Source organism: Rattus norvegicus, chromosome 17, assembly GCF_021556685.1.
Source record: "Rattus norvegicus strain SHRSP/BbbUtx chromosome 17, alternate assembly SHRSP_T2T, whole genome shotgun sequence".
NCBI lineage: Eukaryota > Metazoa > Chordata > Mammalia > Rodentia > Muridae > Rattus > Rattus norvegicus.
In genome coordinates, this window is record NC_141550.1 from 3,145,360 (window position 1) to 3,168,158 (window position 22,799).

Consider the following 22,799-nt stretch of genomic DNA (forward strand, 5'->3'; position numbering starts at 1 on the left):
GACAGATGAACTAGACTGTCCTCCACAGATACACCTACACACACACACACACACACACACACACGAAACATAGGCTGAAGAAATTCAAAAGAAGAGAACCCGCAGTAGAGTCACGTTCCAGGGAGTCATCCCTGTGTGTCTCGCTGATATAATGCTAAGAAGAATCAGAAAACAGGAGTCAGGAAAGCTCATTGAGAGCAGGCTAGAAGGAACAAGAAAGGAAAAAAGGCTAAGCGGGTATCAAAGACTGCAATGGTGGCTGCCAAGGCTCCCACAAACGCAGCCAATAAACAAAAGATTGTGAATACTGTGAAGGTCTCTGCTCTGAAAGTTGGTAGGAAAAGCTAATTTGGTAAATCAGAGTTTAAAATAAAATCTGTCTTTAACTCTAAACAGAACAAAACAAACAAACAAAAAAAGATGAATGTGGATTGGAAAGCTTTTATTACAATGATTAATTTGTAGGGTTTCTCTATAGTATGTATTTTTCTATGTATTTGGAGAATATTATGTTGGGAAAAGACTTTGTCACATTGGTTACATTTGGAGGGTATCCCTCCTCTGTGTGTTCTTAAATGTATTTGGAGATTACTGTGTTGTGAAAGGCTTTATCACATTGTTTAAGGTTGTAGGGTTTCTCTTTGGTAGGAACTCTATGTGTCTAGAGACTATTTTGTTGTGAAAAGGGTTTAACACATTCATTAAGTTTGACGGGTTTTGCTCCTGTATGAATTCTTCTGTGTATCTGGAGTCTACTGGGTTGTGAAAAGGTTTTATCACATTCATTACATTTGTAGGCTTTCTCTCCAGTATGAACCCTTTCTTGTATCAGGAGTCTATTGTGTTGAATAAAGGCTTCACCACAGTCACTACATTTGTAGGGTTTGTCTTCAGTATGCCTCCGAATGTTACCATGGTCTGAAAAGACTTTATCACATTCATTACATTTGTAGGATTTCTCCCCAGTATGAACTCTTTTACGCTTGTAGAGGATACTGGGTCGTGAAAAGGCTTTATTACATTCATGACATTTGTAGGGTTTCTCTCCAGTATGAATTCTTTTATACATCTGGAGACTACTGTGTGCTGAAAAGGCTTTATCACATTCACTACTTTTGTCGGGTTTCTCCCCAGTATGAACTCTATTGCACAACTGGAGGCCACTGGGTCGTGAAAAGGCTTTATCACATTCATTACATTTCTATGGTTTCTCTCTAGTATGAATTCTATTATGGTTTTGTAGGCTAGTGTGGTCTGAAAAGGCGTTATCACATTCATTACATTTGTAGGGTTTCTGTCCAGTATGAACTCTTCTATGCATCTGAAGTCCACTGGGTCGTGAAATGCTTTATCACATTCATTACACTTGTAGGGTTTCCCTCCAGTGTGAACAAGTTTATGCTCCTGGAGGCTACTGGGTTGTGAAAAGGCTTTATGACATTCATTACATTTATAGGGTTTCTCTCCAGTATGAATTCTTTTATGGATCCGTAGGCTAGTGTGGTCTGAATAGGCTTTATCACATTCATTACATTTGTAGGGTTTCTCTCCAGTGTGAACACTTTTATGCATCTGGAGGCTAGTGTGGTATAAAAGGTTTTATCACATTCATTACATTTGTAGGGTTTCTGTCCAGTGTGAGTGAACTCTTTTATGCTGCTGGAGTCCACTGGGTCGTGAAAATGCTTTATCATATTCATTACACTTGTAGGGTTACCCTCCAGTGTGAACAAGTTTATGCTGCTGGAGGCTACTGGGTCATGAGAAGGCTTTATGACATTCAAGACATGTAGGGTTTCTCTCCAGTATGAATCCTTTTATACATCTGGAGACTACTGTGTGCTGAAAAGGCTTTATCACATTCACTACTTTTGTCGGGTTTCTCTCCAGTATGAACTCTATTGCGCAACTGGAGGCCACTGGGTCGTGAAAAGGCTTTATCACATTCATGACATTTCTATGGTTTCTCTCTAGTATGAATTCTATTATGGTTTTTTAGGCTAGTGTGGTTTGAAAAGGCGTTATCACATTCATTACAATTGTAGTGTTTCTGTCCAGTGTGAACTCTTTTATGCTGCTGGAGTCCACTGGGTCGTGAAAATGCTTTATCACATTCATTACACTTATAGGGTTTCCCTCCAGTGTGAACAAGTTTATGCTGCTGGAGGCTACTGGGTCGTGAAAAGGCTTTATGACATTCATTACATTTGTAGGGTTTCTCTCCAGTATGAATTCTTTTATGGATCCGTAGGCTAGTGTGGTCTGAATAGGCTTTATCACATTCATTACATTTGTAGGGTTTCTCTCCAGTGTGAACTCTTTTATGCATCTGGAGGCTAGTGTGGTATAAGAAGGTTTTATCACATTCATTACATTTGTAGGGTTTCTCTCCAGTATGAATTCTTTTATGCTTCCGTAGGCTATTTTGGTGTGAAAAGACTTTATCACATTCATTACATTTGTAGGGTTTCTCTCCAGTGTGAACTCTTTTATGCATCTGGAGGCTACTGTGTTCTGAAAAGGCTTTATCACATTCATTACATTTGTAGGGTTTCTCTCCAGTGTGAACTTTATTATGCTGCTGGAGTCTACTGGGTCGTGAAAAGGCTTTATCACATTCATTACATTTGTAGGGTTTCTCTCCAGTGTGAACTCGTTTATGCTGCTGGAGGCTACGGTGTTGTGAAAAGGCTTTATCACATTCATTACATTTGTAGGGTTTCTCACCAGTGTGAACTCTTTTATGCATCTGGAGTCCACTGTGTCCTGAAAAGGCTTTATCACATTCCCTACATTTGTAGGGTTTCTCTCCAGTGTGAACTCTTTTATGCTTCTGGAGGCTACTGTGTATTGAAAAGGTTTTATCACATTCCCTACATTTGTAGGGTTTCTCTCCAGTGTGAACTCTTTTATGTGTCTGTAGGCTATGGTTTTGTGAAAAGGCTTTATGACATCCATTACATTTGTAGGGTTTCTCTCCAGTGTGAACTCTTTTATGCGTCTGGAGTCCACTGTGTCCTGAAAAGGCTTTATCACATTCCCTACACTTGTAGGGTTTGTCTTCAGTGTGAACTCTTTTATGCCTCCGTAGGCTACTGTGGTCTGAAAAGGCTTTATCGCATTCCCTACATTTGTAGGGCTTCTCTCCAGTGTGAACTCTTTTATGCTTCTGGAGGCTACTGTGTATTGAAAAGGCTTTATCACATTCATTACATTTGTAGGGTTTCTCTCCAGTATGAACTCTATTATGCATCTGGAGTCCACTGGGTCGTGAAAACGCTTTATCACATTCCTTACATTTGTAGGGTTTCTCTCCAGTGTGAACTCTTTTATGCCTGTAGAGTATACTGAGTTGTGAAAAGGCTTTATCACATTCATGACATTTGTAGCGTTTCCCTCCAGTGTGAACTCTTTTATGCTTCTGGAGGCTACTGCATCGTGAAAAGGCTTTATCACATTCATTACATTTGTAGGGTTTCTCTCCAGTATGAAGCCTTTCATGCTTTTTAAGTTTACTGTGATTTGTAAAAACTTTACCACGTTGACTACATTCATAAGGTTTTTGTCTAGCTTGTGTTCTTTTATGTATTTGGAGAACTGTGGAAGGAGCAAAGGCTTCAACACACTGAATAACTTCAGAGGGCTTCTTTTCTGAATGGATCCTTTCATTCCTTTGAGGATGACTGTGAGCATGTAAAGCAAAGGGTTTTCCACAGTGAGTATATTCGGAGGGAATCTCTGCACTCTGACTTCTTTCATGCCTGAGAAGATAATATGCACATGTGAAAGGTTTACCACACTGATGAACACTTTCATCTGGATGATTTAATGTTACTGTTTCTCTAAATATAAAGAGGCATCTGGCCTTAATTTTCTTTAATTTCGTTCACATTCAAGCTTTCTCTTGACTATGGGCTGTTTTGCATCTTCCAAGATCCCTGAGATGGCAGAGCATTTATTACATAGCTCAGCTTTACATATCCTTTTCCTATAAAAGGTTTTTCCAAAATTTGAAGAAAAGCAAAAGAGCTCAGAGCTTTAACACACTAAGTGTATTCTAATATTCTAATATTCTAATATTCTAATAGTGTTGTTCATACTATATTTGGGAAGTAATCCAGGAGAAACAGAAGCATTTCAACATTCCCAGTACTCAAGAGAATTTATTACAAATTGCGGTTCCATATGTATTGCCAATGAAGTTGGAAAAATCATTAATTGTAAAACATTTATCATGTAGAAACAGTCTAGTATAACAGCCACTCACTATATATCTTCTCATTGTTATGGGAGAGAGAGTGTCAGAAAAAGATTGAGATACATAGATAGAAAGATAGGTAGAAAGATAAATAGATGGAAGGATGGATGGATGGAAGGATGGATGGATGGAAGGATGGATGGATGGATATGATAGACAGAGATAGATAGATACATAAATGGATAGATAGATAGACAGAGGTACATTGTTTCCTTCAAAATCCCTTTTACATACATGGATTGTGTTCATTATATGACATATCTATGAAAGGAAGATGAACACACTGCATTCACATAATTTAACACTTTGTTCTTCATAGAGAAGTGATATAGGGATGGAGGTTAATGCACAACATTCTTCTTACAACAAATAATCTGCCAATTTCACTAAATCTAACAATATCATTATTAATACCTGAATAAGCTTATTAGAAGCTTTTCGACATGTATTTCTCAACTATTCAACATGTGGAGCTTTTACAAAATTAGCAGAAATGTACTGCCAGTTGTACAGTGTAGTTGTAATAGGGCTGTCTTTCAAATGGTGATATACACTAAGGCATTGTTTCCAAGTCCACTTTCTTAAAAAATTGCATTGCAAAAACAAATCAGATAAAAGCACATGAAATACCATGGTTTTGTTATCATGTATCGATCACCAATATATTTAAAGCAGTTCTTATTTACACTATTGCTTTACTTTCAAACTTTCAGCACACATTAAAATTTCTTCAGAGGCATATTTGTATGAGCTTGCATATAAGAAGTACCTTCTCTGTCTTCTAGATCTTTGACAATGTTCCTCAATATTTTGGTCTTCCCAATTAAAGCCTGAAATAGAGTAAGAGAAAAACGATGAATGGAAATTATGGAAAATGTAAGTTACAATGTTCAGTGAATCTGAAAGTCATACATGCTTTACTCACCAAATTCTGTACCCATCTCAATTGAAATTACAGAAGTGCTTCAAAAGAAAGAAGGGTTTTCTCCAATTTTAAAACAGGAAAGGGCATTTATACTCTTACCTATAGCATTGAGGTTCCTGTAGGTGTCCAGCATGACATCTTTGTAGAGCTTCTTCTGGAAGGGATCCAGCAAAGCCCACTCTTCCTGAGTGAAGTTCACATGCACATCCTCATAAGTCACTGTCTTCTCGAGTATCCCATACATGGGTACAAAAGAAAGCACAATAGAGACAACATTGGGCATGTATTCTTCATAAACAATGTGTTCATATAATTATGGGGACTGTCAGACTTATTTCTTGACTGCAAAGTTCTACTGTAACTACCAATACATACTTGTAGGAAATGTATTAATGAGGTTCAGCCCTGTCATTTCACAGCCTGTTCAATAGGGTGTAGCCTTTCTAGTGAAATGACACCTACATATGTAAAGAGGACACAAGCTCTACAAGATCAATAGTGCTTACCACACATCGAAGAAATTGTATTAACACTAACAATTACTGACTGTAAAAATCAGTTAAAAGCTGGGTCTATTGTCCTGTGCCTTTAACACTGCAGTCAGGAGACAGAAGCAGAATTATCACATTGAGTCAGATGCCAGTGTGGGGTATATAATGAGTTCTAGAACAGCCAAAGGTACATAGTAAGACCCTGTATCCTCTACCAGAATTGACTAACCAAACCAGAAATATAGAAAGACCTCAGGTTTTTCCTTAAATTCCTAAGAGAATTATACATAAAATCCAGTTCTGTAGTCATCTTCTGGAAACCTGAGGTCCACAGGTACAAATTGTAACATTAACAAGATATTAACAAAAGGGAAGGGTTGGGGATTTAGCTCAGTGGTAGAGCGCTTGCCTAGTAAGCACAAAGCCCTGGGTTCGGTCCCCAGCTCAAAAAAAAAAAAAAAAAAAAAAAAAAGAGGCCTGGATGGTATGTAGCTGGAGGTAGCCTAGGAGCTTCAGTACTGGAATCCATTTGCCTTGGGGGCTGGGGATTTAGCTCAGTGGTAGAGTGCTTACCTAGGAAGTGCAAGGCCCTGGGTTCGGTCCCCAGCTCCGGAAAAAGAAAAAAGAAAAACCCAAAAGGGAATATATGTTTAAACATTTACAATTAGGCAGGGGTTGGTGATTTAGCTCAGTGGTAGAGCACCTGCCTAGCAAGCGCAAGACCCTGGGTACGGTCCTCAGCTCCGGGGGAAAAAAAAGAACTTTACAATTAGGCAGAAGAAAATCTTAGCTATATGAAAGTTGATTAGATGTAAACAACACAGTGCAGGATGGAGGGCTCAGCAGTGAAGTACAGGGCATGGATCTCATGCTTTGACTGGGAATCTGCATGTAAATTATGCAGTTCCTTGTCTCTAATTGGACTTTGATCGATCGAGATCCATTGACAGCAGCCAATGGAAAGGGTAGAAAAGGTGAGAATTCCAGGTTCCCAAAGGTGAGGAAAGAGAAGCAGGAGACAGGAAAAGAGAGATTTGTCTTGCTTTCGAGAGAAGCGACAACCATGTAAGATGTCCAGAGGAGTGTTCATTGCCCGCAACCCCAGGTAGGGGATTAGAAATGCAATTAGGCTGAGAGTAGTTTTATGGTGGTGAGCAATGAAAAGGTAACTGGGCAACTAAGCTAAGGGCAGATATAGAGCGTCGAGAAAAGAGTAATGGAGAGGACACACTAGCTGTGAGAAGCTTGGATGAAACATAAGTCAGGATAAACATATTTGTGTGTGTGTGTGTGTGTGTGTGTGTGTGTGTGTGTGTGTGTGTTCTATTGTGTGACACTGTTCCCCCATACAAGGGAACCAGGGCAGGGACTGGAAGTATACCTGTCAGGAACTTAAAGCAGGGTAGTGAAAAGGATACATGCTTCAGGAAGAGCTCTTGCAGGTCCTACAAATAAGTGAGGTGAATTGTTTCTATTTACAGCAGGATCACAGCTATCCATTATCCTACTTTCAGCAGGTGTCAGACCATTGTCTGGCTACTCTGAGGACTAGACACAACTAAGGTGTATATTCATGCATATAGGCAAAAGACTCATAGTCTTTCTAACATAAAGTCACAACAAACACGACAGGTAGAAAGAAGGTCTAACCCAGCATTTTGCTACATACAGGAAACACAACTCAGAGACAAAGACAGATACTACTTCAGAGTAAAAGGCTGGAAAACAATTTTCCAAGCAATTGATCTGAAGAAACAAGCTCTAGCAGCCATTGTAATATCGAATAAAATCGACTTGCAACCAAAAGTTATAAAAGAAAATAAGGAAGAAAACTTCATACTCATCAAAGGAAAAATCCACAAAGACAAACTCTCAATCCTAAATACCTATGCTCCAAATGCAATGGCACCTACATTCTTATTAAAAAAAAAAAAACTTACTGAAGCTCAAAGCATACATTGCACCTCACACAATAATAGTAGGAGAACCCCACTCTCATCAATGGATAGATCATGGAAATACAAATGAAACAGAGACATAGAGAAACTAACAGAAGTTATGAACCAAAAGGACTTAAGAAATATTTATAGAACATTTCATCCTAAAACAAAGGACTATACCTTCATCTCAGCACCTCATGGTACCTTCTCCAAAACTGACCATATAATCAGTCACAAAACAGACTTCAAGAGATAGAAAAAGATTAAAATAATCCCATGCATCCAATCAGATCACCATAGACTAAGGCTGGTCTTCAATAACAAGAAAATGACAGAAGGTCCACATATACATGGAAGTTGAACAAAGCTCTACTCAATAATAACAAGAGAGAAACAAAGAAAGAAATTAAAGACCTTTTAGAAATTAATGAAAAAGAAGGCACAACATATCCAAACTTATGGGACACTATGAAAGCAGTTCTAAGAGGAAAACTCATAGCTCTGAGTGCCTCCAAAAAGGAATAGGAGAGAGCATACATCAATCAGCAGCTTGACAGCACACAGAAAAGCTCTAGAACAAAAGGAAGCAAATACACCCAAGAGGAGTAGAAGGCAGAAAATAATCAAACTCAGGGCTGAAATCAACCAAGCAGAAACGAAAAGGACCATACAAAGATCAACAAAATCAGGAGCTGCTTCTTTGAGAAAATCAACAAGACAGATTAACACTTAGCCAGATTAACCAGAGGGCACAGAGAGTATATCCAAATTCACACCATTAGAAATAAAAAGGGAGACATAACAACAGAATCTGAGGAAATTAAAATAATCATCAGATCCCACTACAAAAGCCTATATTCAACAAAACTGGAAAATCTGGAGGAAATGGACAATTTTCTAGACAAGTACCAGATACCAAAGTTAAATCAGCATCAGCTAAACCATCTATACAATCCTATCCCTCCTAAAGAAACAGCAGCAGTCATTAAAGGTCTCCCAACCAAAAAGAGCCCAGGACCAGTTGGGTTTATTGCAGAATTCTATCAGACCTTCATAGAAGATATCATACCAGTACTGTCCAAACTATTCCACAAAATACAAACAGACACAAACCACACAAAAACCCAACAAAGAAAGAACTTCAGACAAATTTCCTTTGTGAATATTGACACAACATTATTCAATAAAATTCTTGCAAACCTAATCCAAGAACACATCAAAATGATCGTCCATCATGATAAAGTAGGCTTCATCCCAGGGATGCAGGGATGTTTCAACATACAGAAAACCATCAACGTACTCCACTATATAAACAAACTCAAAGAAAAAAACTACATGATCATTTCATTAGATGCTCAGAAAGCATTTGAGAAAATTCAACACCCCTTCACAACACAAGTCCGGAAAGATCAGGAGTTCAAGGCCCATACATAAACATAGTAAAAGCAATACACAGCAAACCAGTAGCCAACAGTAAACTAAATGGAGAGAAACTTGAAGCAATCCCACTAAAATCGGGGACTAGACAAGGCTGCCCAATCTCTCCCTACCTGTTCAACATACTACTCGAAGTCCTAGACAGAGCAATCGGACAACAAAAGGAGGTCAGGGGAATGCAAATTGGAAAGGAAGAGGTCAAAATATCACTATTTGCAGATGATAGGATACTATACTTTAGTGACCCCAAAAGTTCCACCAGAGAACTACTAAGCCTGATAAACAACTTCAGCAAAGTGGCTTGGTATAAAAGTAACTCAAACAAATCAGTAGCCTTCCTCTACTCAAAGGATAAACAGGCTGAGAAAGAAATGAGAGAAAAGGCATTCCTTCATAATAGTCCCAAATAACATAAAATACCTTGGTGTGACTCTAAGCAAGCAATTGAAAGAACTTCAAGTCTCTGAAGAAAGAAAGTGAAGAAGATCTCAAAAGATGGAAAGATCTCCCAAGCTCATGGATTGGAAAGATTAATAGGTTAAAAATGGCCATCTTCCCAAAAGCAATCTACAGATTGAATGCAATCCCCATCAAAATTCCAACTCAATTCTTCATAGAGTTAGAAAGAGCAATTTGCAAATTCATTTGGAATAACAAAAAACCCAGGTTAGCGAAAACTATCCTTAACAATAAAAGAACTTCTGTGGGAATCATCTCTGACCTCAAACAGTATTGCAGAACAATAGCGATAAAAACTGTATGGAATTGGTACACAGACAGGCATGTAGTTCAGTGGAACAGAACTGAAGGCCAAGAAATGAACCCACACACCTATGGTCACTAGATCTTTGGCAAAAAAGCTAAAACCATTCAATAGAAAAAAGATAGCATTTATAACAATTTGTGTTGGTTCAGCTGGAGGTCAGCATATACAGGAATGCAAATGGAACCAGTCTTATCACCCTGTCCATAGCTTAAGTCCAAGTGGATCAAGGACCTCCACATAAAGCCAGATACACTCAAACTAATAGGAAAAAAGTGAGGAAGAGTCTTGATCACATGGGCACTGGGGAAAATTTCCTGAACAAAACACCAATGGCTTAAGCTCCAAGATAAAGAATCGACAGATGGGGCTCATAAAACTGCAAAGCTTATGTAAGGCAAAGGACACTATCAATAGGACAAAACGGCAACCAACAGATTGGGAAAAGATCTTTGCCAATCCTACATCTGATAGAAGGCTAATATGCAAAATATACAGAGAATTCAAGAAATTAGACCCCAGCTATCAAATTATTGACTTCATTAAATTCGTAGGGAAATGGATTGGACTAGAAAATATCATCCTGAGTGATGTATCCCAATCACAGAAAAATACACATGGTATGCACTCACTGAACTGCATGCTGACAGGAGCCAAATATAGCTGTCTCCTCAGAGGCACAGAAAGAGCATGTACAATACAGAGGCAAATGCAAGCAGGAAACCACTGAACTGAGAATGGGATCCCTGTTGAAGGAATTAGAGAAAGGATTGGAAACGCTGAAGGGGCTTGCTACCCCATAACAACAACAGAGTTCCCAGGGACTAAACCATTATCAAAGACTATACATGAACTAACCCATGGCTCCAGCTTGATAATGTAGCAGAGGATGGCCTTGCTGGGCAACAATAGGAGGAAAATCCCTTGGTCCTACCAAGAGTGAACCACCCCCAGTGTAAGGGAAAGTCAGGAGGGTGGGAAGGTACGGTAGTTGGGGTGGGGAACACCCTTATAATGAAGGAGAGGAGGATAGGATAGAGGGCTTACGTCCGGGAATCTGGAAAGGGAACAACATTTGAAAGGTAAACAAAGAGTATACAATAAAAGACAAAAATGGCACAGAATATCACTTCCCATTCCAATAAACAGGGATGGGTACATCAGTAGATGGAGCAAGAAACCTGCAGATCAAAGGCAAGTCCCATGGCTCTGTCTCAGACATATGTGGCTTACATTTTAAGGGGCAACTTGTAACATAGCTGTTGTTTTGGTTACTTCTACATTGTGTATGCAGCTCTCCATAGCAGATGACTCATGTTTTGTATCTCAACATCATGTGGTCAGGAAATACTACTGAAGCTTCATCCTCATGACCTCAAGTAATGAACTCAACAGGCTCATCAATGGGGCTCTGACTCTGTAGAACACAGATGGCTGGAAGAGTGCTCAATTGAAACCACAGAGCAAGCATCCATGACCTTTGCATCCTTCTTGTTTCCAACCCACAAGAAATAAGTGGTCTTATTGAGTCTTGCTTCTAAACTGGGCTGGACCCCATCACAGATGAATAACAGTTGTAGAATCTTTTACTGGGACTAGGGATCACTTTGCCTACTCCTTCCATTAATTGGAGGGTTAGTAGGAAAGCGTGTTACTCTCATGGCATCTTCTAAGATTTCAAGTCCATAGAAAGGATCTTCTGTTTAAAGGTGATAATCTCCTTGCATTTCAATTTATGCTTTCCTTTCAGCACTTGATGGTCATTTGTAACCACCTTTTGTTCTGGATAAGCCACAAACTTTGATTTCACTCCTACTGATCTTGTCGAGTTATTTCATTTGGAACTTCTACAAACTGGACCTCAATATTCCCTACAAGTCCGTGTACCACACACTGTAAGCTTCAGTGTGTGCACTGCATAGAGAAAGTAGCAGCAACACAGCAATGGCTAGAAATCCAGATTCTCCCCTCCTCAAGGAATGCCCTCTCACTAAGGAAAGAAAGCCCAGTGCATCTCCCCAGATCAACACATATACCAACAAAACAGTGTGGATCACAGCTCATCCTAGTCTAACACATTAGACTCTGATAGATCCACCAGTGTACTCTTCCACGTCTGGGGTCTGGGGTCTGGGGTCTGGGGTCCTCACACTCACCACGGTGGGACTGTGATCTCCCTCAGATTTCCTAATGGATGTGTCTAAGGGGAATCCTAGAACACACTGCTTGCTATCTCCCACTGGTGTGTGTGACTGCTCGGCCTCCCCATATCCCTCATTAGCTTGAACCACACAGCTAAGTCTTAGGAACTTAGCATCTCCCCTACTGGAGGTATGCTGTTCAAGCAACTGAGACAAAACAGGTCTCCTGTGATCCACACTTCCACATGAAGTTGTCAGTGATGTCAATTCATACACAGGATCCTCTTTGTTTGTAGTTACCCCGCAACCCCCGCCCCACGCCAAGGACAGAGACCTCAGAAAACACTAATGAAAGGTCCTTTCTCCTTCCTACTGTCCACTCGTGGAACATCTTGGAAGCTGTTGTAAGACTGTCTTTCAGGAGTGGGTCCCAGAGTCTCACCCACCAATCTTGTGTGTTTACATTAAAAGGTATGAATTAACACTTGTTAGGAAATTACAAAATCACACACCCTAAGTCAGGCAGGACTTTATTCATAAACGTGAGCCCTGCAGATGAAGGCTTTAAACTTCAATTAGTCTGTGATCTAGCTGTTGCCTACCCTGTTCCACTCTGCACTGTACACAGGACACTGTTCCTCCTGCACTGTTCTGAGGGCAGAAGTCCTGCTCCACATACAAATCCTTTCCCTGTTACTGCAATGCACAGTACAGTCGATGACTCAAATAGGTAATTTTAAAACTCGTTTGTGGTACTGCCCTTTATCTTAAGAATTTAGAAACTTAAATCAAGAAAGCAAGTCCATTGTTCTGGGGACCAATACACATGCTGTAGGCCACCTGCTTCACTTCCATTTTCCTTCCCCATCTTCCCTCACATCTCTCCTTCTCCCTAAAGCTTTTCAGCTCCACCTTCCACTCCCCAGCCCAATAACCTGCTCTAGCCTATATTTCACATGTTAAAATGGGGAGAAGTTTCCAAGGAAAGACACCTGAATATGTGAATACTCCTCATCCTAGGCTGCCCCTCTGGGAAAAGTGGAATTAACATCAAAATACAAACAGCACCGGAGCAATCCACAGTGCCTCTATTTCCTAAGCACTGGAAGATCCTACATCATAGATTCTCCTTAACAGATTAAATTCCAGTGCTACCCAGCCTTTGAGGTGTGGTTTATAACACCCACAAAATTCACTCCAAATTGATTTTAAATGGCAAGGGACAAGTTCTGGAGGACACTGAGAAGCTAGGTCTCCGCATTTGGCATCCTGCCCATGATGTTTCTAACAGAAACCCCTTGCTACAAAGGCTTTGCACAGATGCAGCTCCCAAACTGAACACATGAGAACACCTAATGGCCAGGACCACATGGAATCTACAAGATGGCTGCTAGTTCCCACCAAGCCCAAGCATGGGAGGACCACCTCCCTGCCTCCCCCTTCTCAGTCCACTGCTAATTCAGGTTAGGGGCAGTGGTCACATGCTCACCATGATTGGACTTGGTAGTTCAGGGTTGGCAGTTCAGTAAGGCACTCAGCAGCAGAGTTCAAAGTATGTCACACCAATCACTCAAGCCTGCTCGGTAATAGAGTGGAACTTGCAGCAGGAACAAAAGAACCCGGAAGAACACTCCTTTTCTCCTGATTGGAGGGTCATTAAAAACGCCCTGAATGGCCAGTGAATCTTGAGTGACATGAGCACCTCCATTAGGATTAGAGTGCGGTGAAGGCATGGAGTAGCAAGATTTCTGGCCCATCATTGTACTCTAGGAGATGACACATTTTAGATCTGCAAGATTTGTGTTTCAGTATCCCATTTGTCTGTCCTCCAATAGCCGACCTTTCTGTCTTCCAGCACTAAGCAGGAATTTATTCCCCTCCTTCTTCTACTCCTTGTCCTCATCTTCCTCTTCCTAGTGCTGCTCCTCCACTTCCTGGTGTATTTCTTCTCCTCTTCTTCCTCATCTTCTTTTTCTCCTACTCCTTGTTATTTTTGTTCCTCTTCTTGTTCTTTTTCCCCTTCCTCTTCATTTCTACCACCCTCTTTCTGCCCCTCCTCCTCCACTCATGCTAAACCCCCTTGAATCAAGATGGATAGCTTCTAAAGTCCAATTTTCACTACATGACCCCTTGGCAGAATGGTTCCAAGGATATTAATAATTAAAGAGAGCTTTTAGGACACAAAATATGATGTTTGTTTCTGTAATTTCACATTTGCATAAGGAAAATTGTAGCTAATATTCATCTGCTATACGATGTAAGGGTCTGAAAATTGTTGAAGACTGCAGACTCTGATAGTATACAAAAACAAAGAGGGTTATTGTGCAGAAACAATCATCATTCAGGGGTCAATCATGATTTGAAATGGCAACCCCAGACAAATGACCCTATTTGTCACAGGTTGTCAGTGGTCTGCATGCCTTCCTCATGAACTGAAAGAATAAAAATGCAGCAAAGCAGTCAGAAGTTTATAAAAGCCCTAAATACCTCAAATTCCAGACCCTGCCCTCTACCTGTGAGTAAAATGTCGCATTTCTTGAGCCTGCTCTCCCAGGAGCTAGATAAAAGGACTAAAGATACGGCCCTTAGAGAACAATCTTGAGAAACAGGAAGCTCCTCCTTGTGACATTTCACTGGTATTACAATGACGTCATCGTCATCCCTGTGCCCCTGGGTTGTGGTTTCTCCCTTTAAATACCCTTTCTGCCAGCCTCTCAGGGTCGAACTCCACTGCCGCTGCGTGGGATATGAGTCTCGACCCCAGTGCACTGGTTCCTATCAATACACCTCATGTTTATTACAGCAAGGACAGTCTCACGTGAGTTCTTGGGGGGTCGCATCATCCCGAGACCTGAGTGAGGGTCTCCCTGCTCCCGGGGCCTTTCAGAACTTCTAACCATATAATGAAATAGGGCTGCCCAGTGCAGATGGTCTATTCTGAGAAAAGATATTTCCCATCTTTTGTGGTTATCCCCTGGCTGGTCTCTGGGGGTATGGTTTTATGAATCTGTTCTAGGTTATATGGTCTGTTCCTAGAGCTGGTGTCTCAGGACTTTATATTAATAATTGTCTAATTCTTAAGCTCGTGCTTTATGGCTGTTTTTTACATCAGGCCTCTCTTACAAATGGATACAAAAGGGTTGTCTCAGTGGAGATAAATGGGGTTTATCTTTCCCTTCAAAATGATTCCCCAGAAATGGAGTTTATCTTGCTCTTTCAATATGAGAATCCAGACAACCCTGGGAAAAAAGCAGGAAGTGGATGCAAACCACAGTGGAGCAGTATTGGTAGCCAGCACATCTTCCTCAGTGGGAGGTGAAAACACATATCTGTATTAGCCGAGGTTTTCCAGATGAACAGAACCCAAAGCATGGCTCTCTCTATGTATGGATGAAGTGGATATAGAGAAATGTCTCATGGAATGTTGTCCACGAGTAAGACAATGACTGCAACAATGGCAAGTTCAAGAACACAGTCGTGTCAGGGTTGGGGATTTAGCTCAGTGGTAGAGCGCTTGCCTAGGAAGCGCAAGGCCCTGGGTTCAGTCCCCAGCTCCGAAAAAAAGAACCAAAAAAAAAAAAAAAAAAGAATACAGTCGTGTCTTTATGTCTCAGCTGGTCTTCAGCATGTACCAGAATTCCTAACACGGAACCTCTAATGCTAGAAAAATGAAGTAATCTCTCTTACCAGAGTATGGCAGGAAGAAAAAGAAAAATAGTTACAATCTTCATCCTTACATACGTAAGCTTCCACCAGAAGATATGGCCTAGATAAAGATTTTTCTTATCAACTCATGAGCTCCCTCCACAAAAAAAGGGGGATGGGTTCCCATAGTAAATATTTCAATAAGAAAAATCCCTCAGAGTGTCCACCTGTTTCAGTTTCAGTAACTGACTGCAGTTATTTGACCTGAAGTACATTTTACCTCATCCTGAATGCTCTGTGTCTCAAGGAATCTTCTGTAGAAGATTCCATATTTTTTTTTCTTTTCTTTTACAGGATATTGTCTTTATTGACACTTCAAATGTTATCACCTTTCCTGCTTTCCCCTTTAGAAGACCCCTATCAGATAGCCCCTCCCCTGCTTCTCTGAGGTGCCTTGAAAAACCCACCCACTCTCACCTGCCTTCCTGGCATTACCCTACACTGAATCATCAAGCCTTCACAGGCCCAAGTGCCACTCCTCCCACTGATGTCCAACAAGGCCATTCTCTGCTACATATGTAGCTGAAGCAAAGGGTCACTCCATGTGTACACTTTTGTTGGGTGTTTAGTCCCTGGGAGCTCTGGGGGGGGGTCTGCTCCATTGATATTGTTGTTCTTCCTATGGGGTTGCAAACCCCTTCAGCTCCTCCAATCGTTTTTTTAACTCCTCCATTGGGGACACCGGACCCAGTACAGTAGTTGGCTGTGAGCCTCCAACTCAATATTTGTGAGGCTATGGCCAAGCCTCTCAGGAGACAGCTATATCAGGCTCCTGTAAGCAAGCACTTCTTAGCATTTGCAATAATGTCTGAGTTTGGTGACTGTATATGGGATGGATCCCCAGGTGGGTCAGTCTCTGGATGGCCTTTCCTTCAGTCTCTGCTCCATACCTTGTCTCCTTATTTCCTCCTGTGTGTTTTGTTCTTTCTTCTAAGAAAGACTGAAGCATCCACACTTTGGTCTTCCTCCTTCTTGAGCTTCAGATAGTCAGTGAATTGTATTGTGGGTATTCTGAGCTTTTGGGCTAATATCCACTTATCAGTTTGTGCATACCATGTGTGTTCCTTTGTGGTTGGGTTACCTCACTCAGGATGATATTTTCTAGTTCCATCCATTTGCCTAAGTATTTCCCAAAGTCATTGCTTTAATAGCTTAGTTATACTCAATTGTGTAAATATACCACATTTTCTGTATCCATTCCTCTGTTGAAGACATCTGGGTCCTTTTCAACTTCTGGCTATTATAAATAAGGCTGTTTTGAACATAGTGGAGCATGTGTGTTTGTTATATGTTGGAACATCTTTTTGGTAAAGACACAGAAGTGGTATAGCTGGGTACTCAGGGAATACTATGTCCAATTTTCTGAGGAACCACCAGACTGATTTCCAGAGTGGTTGTCCCAGCTTGCAATCCCACCAGCAATGGAGGAGTGTTCCTCTTTTTCTACAGCCTCGAAGACATGTGCTGTCACCTGAGTTTTCGATCTTAGCCAACCTGACTGGTGTTTGGTAGAATCTCAAGGTTGTTTTGATTTGCATTTCCTTGATAACTAAGGATGCCGAACATTTCTTTAGGTGCTTTCTCGGCCATTTGATATTCCTCAGTTGAGCAGTCTTTGTTTAGCTCTGTATCCCACTTTTTAACAGGGTTACTTGATTTCTGGAGTTTACCTTCTTGAGTTCTTTTATATATGATATGTTAGCCCTGTATGGAATGTAGGTCTGGTAAAGATCTTTTCCCAATCTGTTGGTTGCTGTTTTGTCCTATTAACAGTGCTCTTTGCCTTATATAAGCTTTGGAATATTATGAGGTCCCATTTGTCAAATGTTGATCTAGAGCATAAGCCACTGGTGTTTTGTTCAGGAAATCTCTCCCTGTGCCCATGTGGTCGAGGCTCTTCCCAACTTTCTCTTCTATTAGTTTCAGTGTATCTTGTTTTATGTGGACCTCCTTGATCCATTTCAACTGGAGCATTTTACAAGGAGATAAGAGTGGACTGGTTTGTATTCTTGTACATGCTGACTGCCATTTGAACCAGCATTTTGTTGAAAATGCTCTCTTTTTTTCCATTGGATATAAATCACTATATATACAAACTCAAAAAAACAACAACAACAACAACAACAAAAAAACCCAACAACAACAACCTAAAGATCATCTCATTAGATGCTTATAATATATTTGACAAAATTCAACACCCTTTCATGTTAAAAGTCTTGGAAAGATCAGGAGTTCAAGGCCCATACCTAAACACAGTAAAAGCAATATACAGCAAACCAGTAGCCAACATCAAACTAAATGGAAACTTGAAGCAATCACACTAAAATCAGGGACTAGACAAAGCGGCCTTATCTCTCCCTACCTATTGTATATAGTACTTCAAGTCCTAGCCAGAGCAATGAGACAAAAAAAAAGGAGATCAAAGGATTAGAAATTGGAAAGGAAGAAGTCAAAATATCATTATTTGCAGAAGATATAATAATATACTTAAGTGAGGCCAAAAAACCCACCAGAGAACTACAAAACCTGATAAATAGCTTCAGCAAAGTGGCTGGGTATAAAGTTACCTCAAACAAATCAGTAGCCTTCCTTACACAAGGGAAAAACAGACTGAGAAAGAAATTAGGGAAATAACACCCTTCGCAGTAGTCACAAATAATATAAGATACCTCGGTTGACTCTAAGCGAGCGAGTGAAACGTCTGTATGACAAGAACTTCAAGTCTGAAGTAAGAAACTGAAGATCTCAGAATTTGGAAAGATCTCCTATGCTCATGGACTGGCATAGATTAATTGGCAAGATTAATAGAGTAAAGATGGCCATCTTGCCAAAAGCAAACTACAGATTTATGCAATCCCCATCAACATTCCAACTCGCAGAGTTAGATAGAGCATTTTGCAAATTCATTTGGAATAACAAAAAAACCTATGCTAGCAAAAACTATTTCTAACAATAAAACAATTTTGGGGGGAATCATCATCCCTGACCTCAAGCAGTATTACAGAGCAAGAGTGATGAGGACAGACAGGCAGGAATGGATAGAATGGAAGACGCAGAAATAAACCCACACACTTATAGTCACTTGATCTTTGACCAATGAGCCAAAACCATCCAGTGGAAGACGCCATTTTTTATACCTTATTTTTATTTTATGTATATGAGTGCTTTCCTGGCACTTGTTTGTGTGCAGCACCTGCAGTGGTCAGAAGAAGGCATTAGATCCCTTGGGACTACAGTTACAGCAGCTGGTTTAATGCCACATGGTTTTAGAGAATGCAACCTGTGTCATCTATAACAATATCCAATGCTCATAACTAAGCCATCTCTGTATTTACCATATTTTCATTTAAAATTGATTTTATGCAATTGAATTAAAATAAGTTACTTTCTCTAGCCTTTACCTTTTTACATTTTCTGATATATATTCCCAATAATAACAAATGCTGTGGGAGGTTTGGTAAAGACATGCAACCCTAGTGAGCTAACTTCATTTTCTTAACTATATGTAACATAGATATTGACAAGCTTGAATGTAGAACTAAACTGCAAGACACTCAGGAATCTCTTTCCATGTATGCCCTTCTACCTAGTCTACGTGAAAAGCTCTCAGGGAGAACTTTCCCTAGGGATGGAGACCCTCCAACTCTAAAGACCAGACCGAGACACCACAGGATGCAATCAGCAAGAGGATTTGGTTTATTGTTGGGATACACAGGCACAGGCACCTGTGGGCGCTTCAGTCACTCGGGGGACTGGCGCGCCCCACGGAACCAAGGATGGGCTTTTTATAGGATTTTGGGGAGCAGAAGCAAGCATACAGAAGCAGATGCATGGTTACAGGGATATAATTGGTGGATTCTAATATGGCAAGGGTTTAGCCCGGGGGCAAGTTTCCTATCTACCTTCCTGAAACATAACGACTGACTCGGCCCCCCACCAGGGTGTGGGACCTCTCCCGGGGCTTTTTTTCATTGTCAGGTGCTCAACCGAAGTCGTCCTGTTGCCAGGCCTTCAACCAAACACATCCTGCTTGGCAGCCGCTGTGTACTCAGTGTTCTAACCTTTCCCTGAACCAGTCATCTTAAGTACAGCCTTGCAAAATGGCGTTACTGCTGCTAAGCTGGGGTCTTTCATTCCCCCATTTTTTTTTTGTTAACTTTGAGTGAAATCTTTCACTCGACTTGGTCAAGAAATTTCTGTCTGGTGGGGGCTTATTCCCCCACTGACTCTAGGCCACAAAAGGGCTAGGAGGAGCCACGTAGGAGTTTTAACTTTAAGGGGTTTGGAGTGCGCTGAACTCTCCATGTCTGGGGTGTAGTGTTGTGATTAGTCAATTCTTCAGACCGGACTGCCTTGACGTGTGGTGCGTGGATCTCAGGAGGACGGTGTAGGGTCCTTTCCACTGTGGCTCGAGATTCTTGGTCTGGTGTCTGCGCACCCACACGGTGTCTCCAATCTGGAACGGGTGTGGCACCACCGGATGCTCAAGCTTGTCCTGGTAAGCAGCGGCCAAAGGTCTCCAGACGTCTCTCTGCACAATCTGTAGGGCCTGTAAATGGGCCCTCAGAGAAGGGCTGTCAGCAAAATCAGCAATGTTTGAATCAAAGAAATGGACAAATGGGGGTGGTGTTCCATACATTATTTCAAAAGGAGTTAGACCATGGGGGCCCGGGGTATTCCGGGCCCGATATAGAACTAGGGGAAGGAGGGCCACCCAATCCTTTGAGCCAGTTGTAAGCGTAAGTTTGGATAAAGTCTCCTTAATTGTTCTATTCATGCGTTCTACCTGACCTGAACTCTGGGGTCTATAGGCACAATGTAATTTTCAATCAATCCCCAGCAATTTGGCCACCAACTGACTTACTTGGGAGACGAAAGCGGGCCCGTTGTCCGACCCCAACGCTTGAGGCATGTCATACCTGGGAAAGATTTCCTCGAGGAGCTTCTTGGTGACCATTTTTGTAGTCTCGTGTTTTGTGGGGAAGGCTTCGACCCATCCTGAGAAAGTGTCTACAAACACTAGGAGATACTTGTATCCATATATACCTGGTTTAATTTCAGTAAAATCAATTTCCCAATGGATGTCGGGACGGTGTCCCCTAGGACGAACTCCTTGTCCAATCATGGTCCTTCCCGGGTTAACCTGAGCGCACGCTTTGTAACTCTCAGTCACCTTTTGTATCGCTTTGTCCCGATTTAAAAAACACAGATTTATCTCTTCTCGATCTAGTAAGGTTTTCATCTTCTTAAACCCCAAATGGGTTAATTTATGTAAAAAGGAGATCAATTCAAAAGTCCTTTGTAGACCCACTGTTTTAGTTGAGGGTGGTAGATGGCCCCCATTTTTTTAGGAGCTCTATGTCCTCATGGGCATAAACCCAACTGGTTTGTCCCACTGGTGGGGGCGTGGGTTGGTCTGGGCTATTTAAGGGCAAGATTTGTTTGTTCATGGCCGCTTCTCGCGCCGTGGCATCGGCCAGCCGGTTTCTTCGTGCCTCTGGGTTGTGTCCTTTTTGGTGTCCTGGACAATGTATAATACTCAGTCTTTTGCGCAAGAATAGGGCTTCTAAGAGGGCCAGAATTTTAGCCTTATTTTTAATATCTTTACCCTCAGATGTGAGCAGCCCCCGCCTCCGGTAGAGCTCCCCGTGGATGTGTGCCGTGGCAAAGGCATAACGGCTGTTTAGCCTCTTACCTTTTGTCATCTTGAGCGCCTGAGTCAAGGCGATGAGTTCAGCCCGTTGTGCGGAGGTACCAGCAGGCAGGGCTTTCGCCCAAATCACTTTGTCCTCCGTAGTGACCGCAGCTCCAGCCTTTCGCTCTCCCTCTGCCAAGAAGCTGTTGTCATCCGTGTACCATGTGTGGTCAGCATTCTGAAGAGGCTGGTCCGATAGGTCTGGCCTGGTTCTATGTACTTCTGCGAGGATTTGTAGGCAGTCATGCTGTTCTGCCTCCTCTGGTAGAGGAAGCAAGGTGGCAGGATTGAGGGCGACTACGTGCCCAAACTGAACCCGTTCTGCATCCAGTAACAAGGCTTGGTAGTGGGTCATGTGAGAATTAGAGAGCCAGCGGTCTGGGGGCTGTTTTACCAAGGCCTCCACTGCGTGGGGTGCTAGGATGGTGAGTGGCTGTCCCAAAGTCAATTTTCTAGCGTCCTTGATCAGGACAGCAATAGCAGCCACCATCCTTAGGCACAGTGGCCAGCCGGAGGCCACAGGGTCCAATTTCTTAGACAGGTAGGCCACAGGGCGTTTCTAGGGTCCCAACCTTTGTGTTAGGACCCTTTTAGCATACCCCTGTTTCTCATCGATGAACAGTTACTGAGCAAATTGTAAGGGTTTGGAACAGTCGGATGAATATCTTCTATCCTCTTGTTGACCTTTCTCAAGTCTTGTACTGGCCTATAATCTCCAGTGCTGGGTTTCTTAACAGGCAGAAGAGGCGTATTCTAAGGCGACCGGCAGGGGATTAGGATGCCTTGATCTAGAAGCCTCGTAATGTGAGGCCTTATACCTTGATAAGCTTCATGTGACAGGGGGTATTGTTTTATGGAGACTGGAGTTGTAATTAAGGGGGGCTGTTGGAGCGCCAACCCCATCCCACCAGTCTCTGCCAAAGCCAGTGTCCTGTCCCGGTTCATAGGGTTAGAACTTGAAGGGGAGTTCCGTGGGGGCCAGTTATTTGGGCCCCTCTTTCCTCAAAATGAATTTGTGCTTTTAGTTTGGTGAGCAGGTCACGGCCCAGCAGAGGGTACGGGCAGTCCGGAACATGTAAGAAGGAATGGGTCACCTTACCGGTAGCCAGCTGAACCCGGCGGTCCATAGTCCATCGGTATTGTTTTTCACCAGTAGCTCTTTGTACCCAGGCCGTCCGGTCGCTGAGTTGTCCTGAAGCTTGGGTGAGGACTGAATGCTGGGCTCCTGTGTCTACCAGGAAAGTAACCGGCTGCCCCCCAACTTTAAGCGTTACCCTGGGCTCGGGGGGGGGGGGGGGGCTCCTGGCCCTGACCTCCCTAATCTTTATCTAGAGCCAAGAGGGAGGTTCGTGGTCGAGGCTTTCGGGGTCCACCAGGCTTCTTGGGGCACTCTCTGGCCCAGTGTCCTTCCTCTTTGCAATAGGCACATTGATCTTTATCCAGC

The 22,799-nt window shown here is 42.0% G+C and overlaps 1 protein-coding gene and 1 pseudogene across 6 annotated transcripts in view; both read right to left on the reverse strand.

Moving 5' to 3' along the window:
• Zfp808l3 (zinc finger protein 808 like 3) overlaps positions 1-22,799 on the reverse strand; it is a 37,041-nt gene that overhangs the window by 2,002 nt on the left and 12,240 nt on the right. For 4 of the 6 annotated variants that reach the window (XM_087591801.1, XM_087591805.1, XM_087591803.1 and 1 more), the window contains 3 exons: positions 5,283-5,406; positions 5,028-5,088; positions 426-3,761 (listed from right to left, as the gene is read on the reverse strand). In XM_087591801.1, the coding sequence (XP_087447927.1) occupies positions 1,958-3,761; positions 5,028-5,088; positions 5,283-5,406 (1,989 nt within the window). In that variant the 3' untranslated portion in view covers positions 426-1,957. Of the gene's footprint in view, positions 1-425; positions 3,762-5,027; positions 5,089-5,282; positions 5,407-19,333; positions 20,235-22,799 lie in introns of those variants that run through there. The other 2 variants (XM_087591806.1, XR_015641395.1) reach the window with 2 other exon arrangements.
• LOC147999941 (uncharacterized) lies at positions 345-1,950 on the reverse strand (annotated as a pseudogene).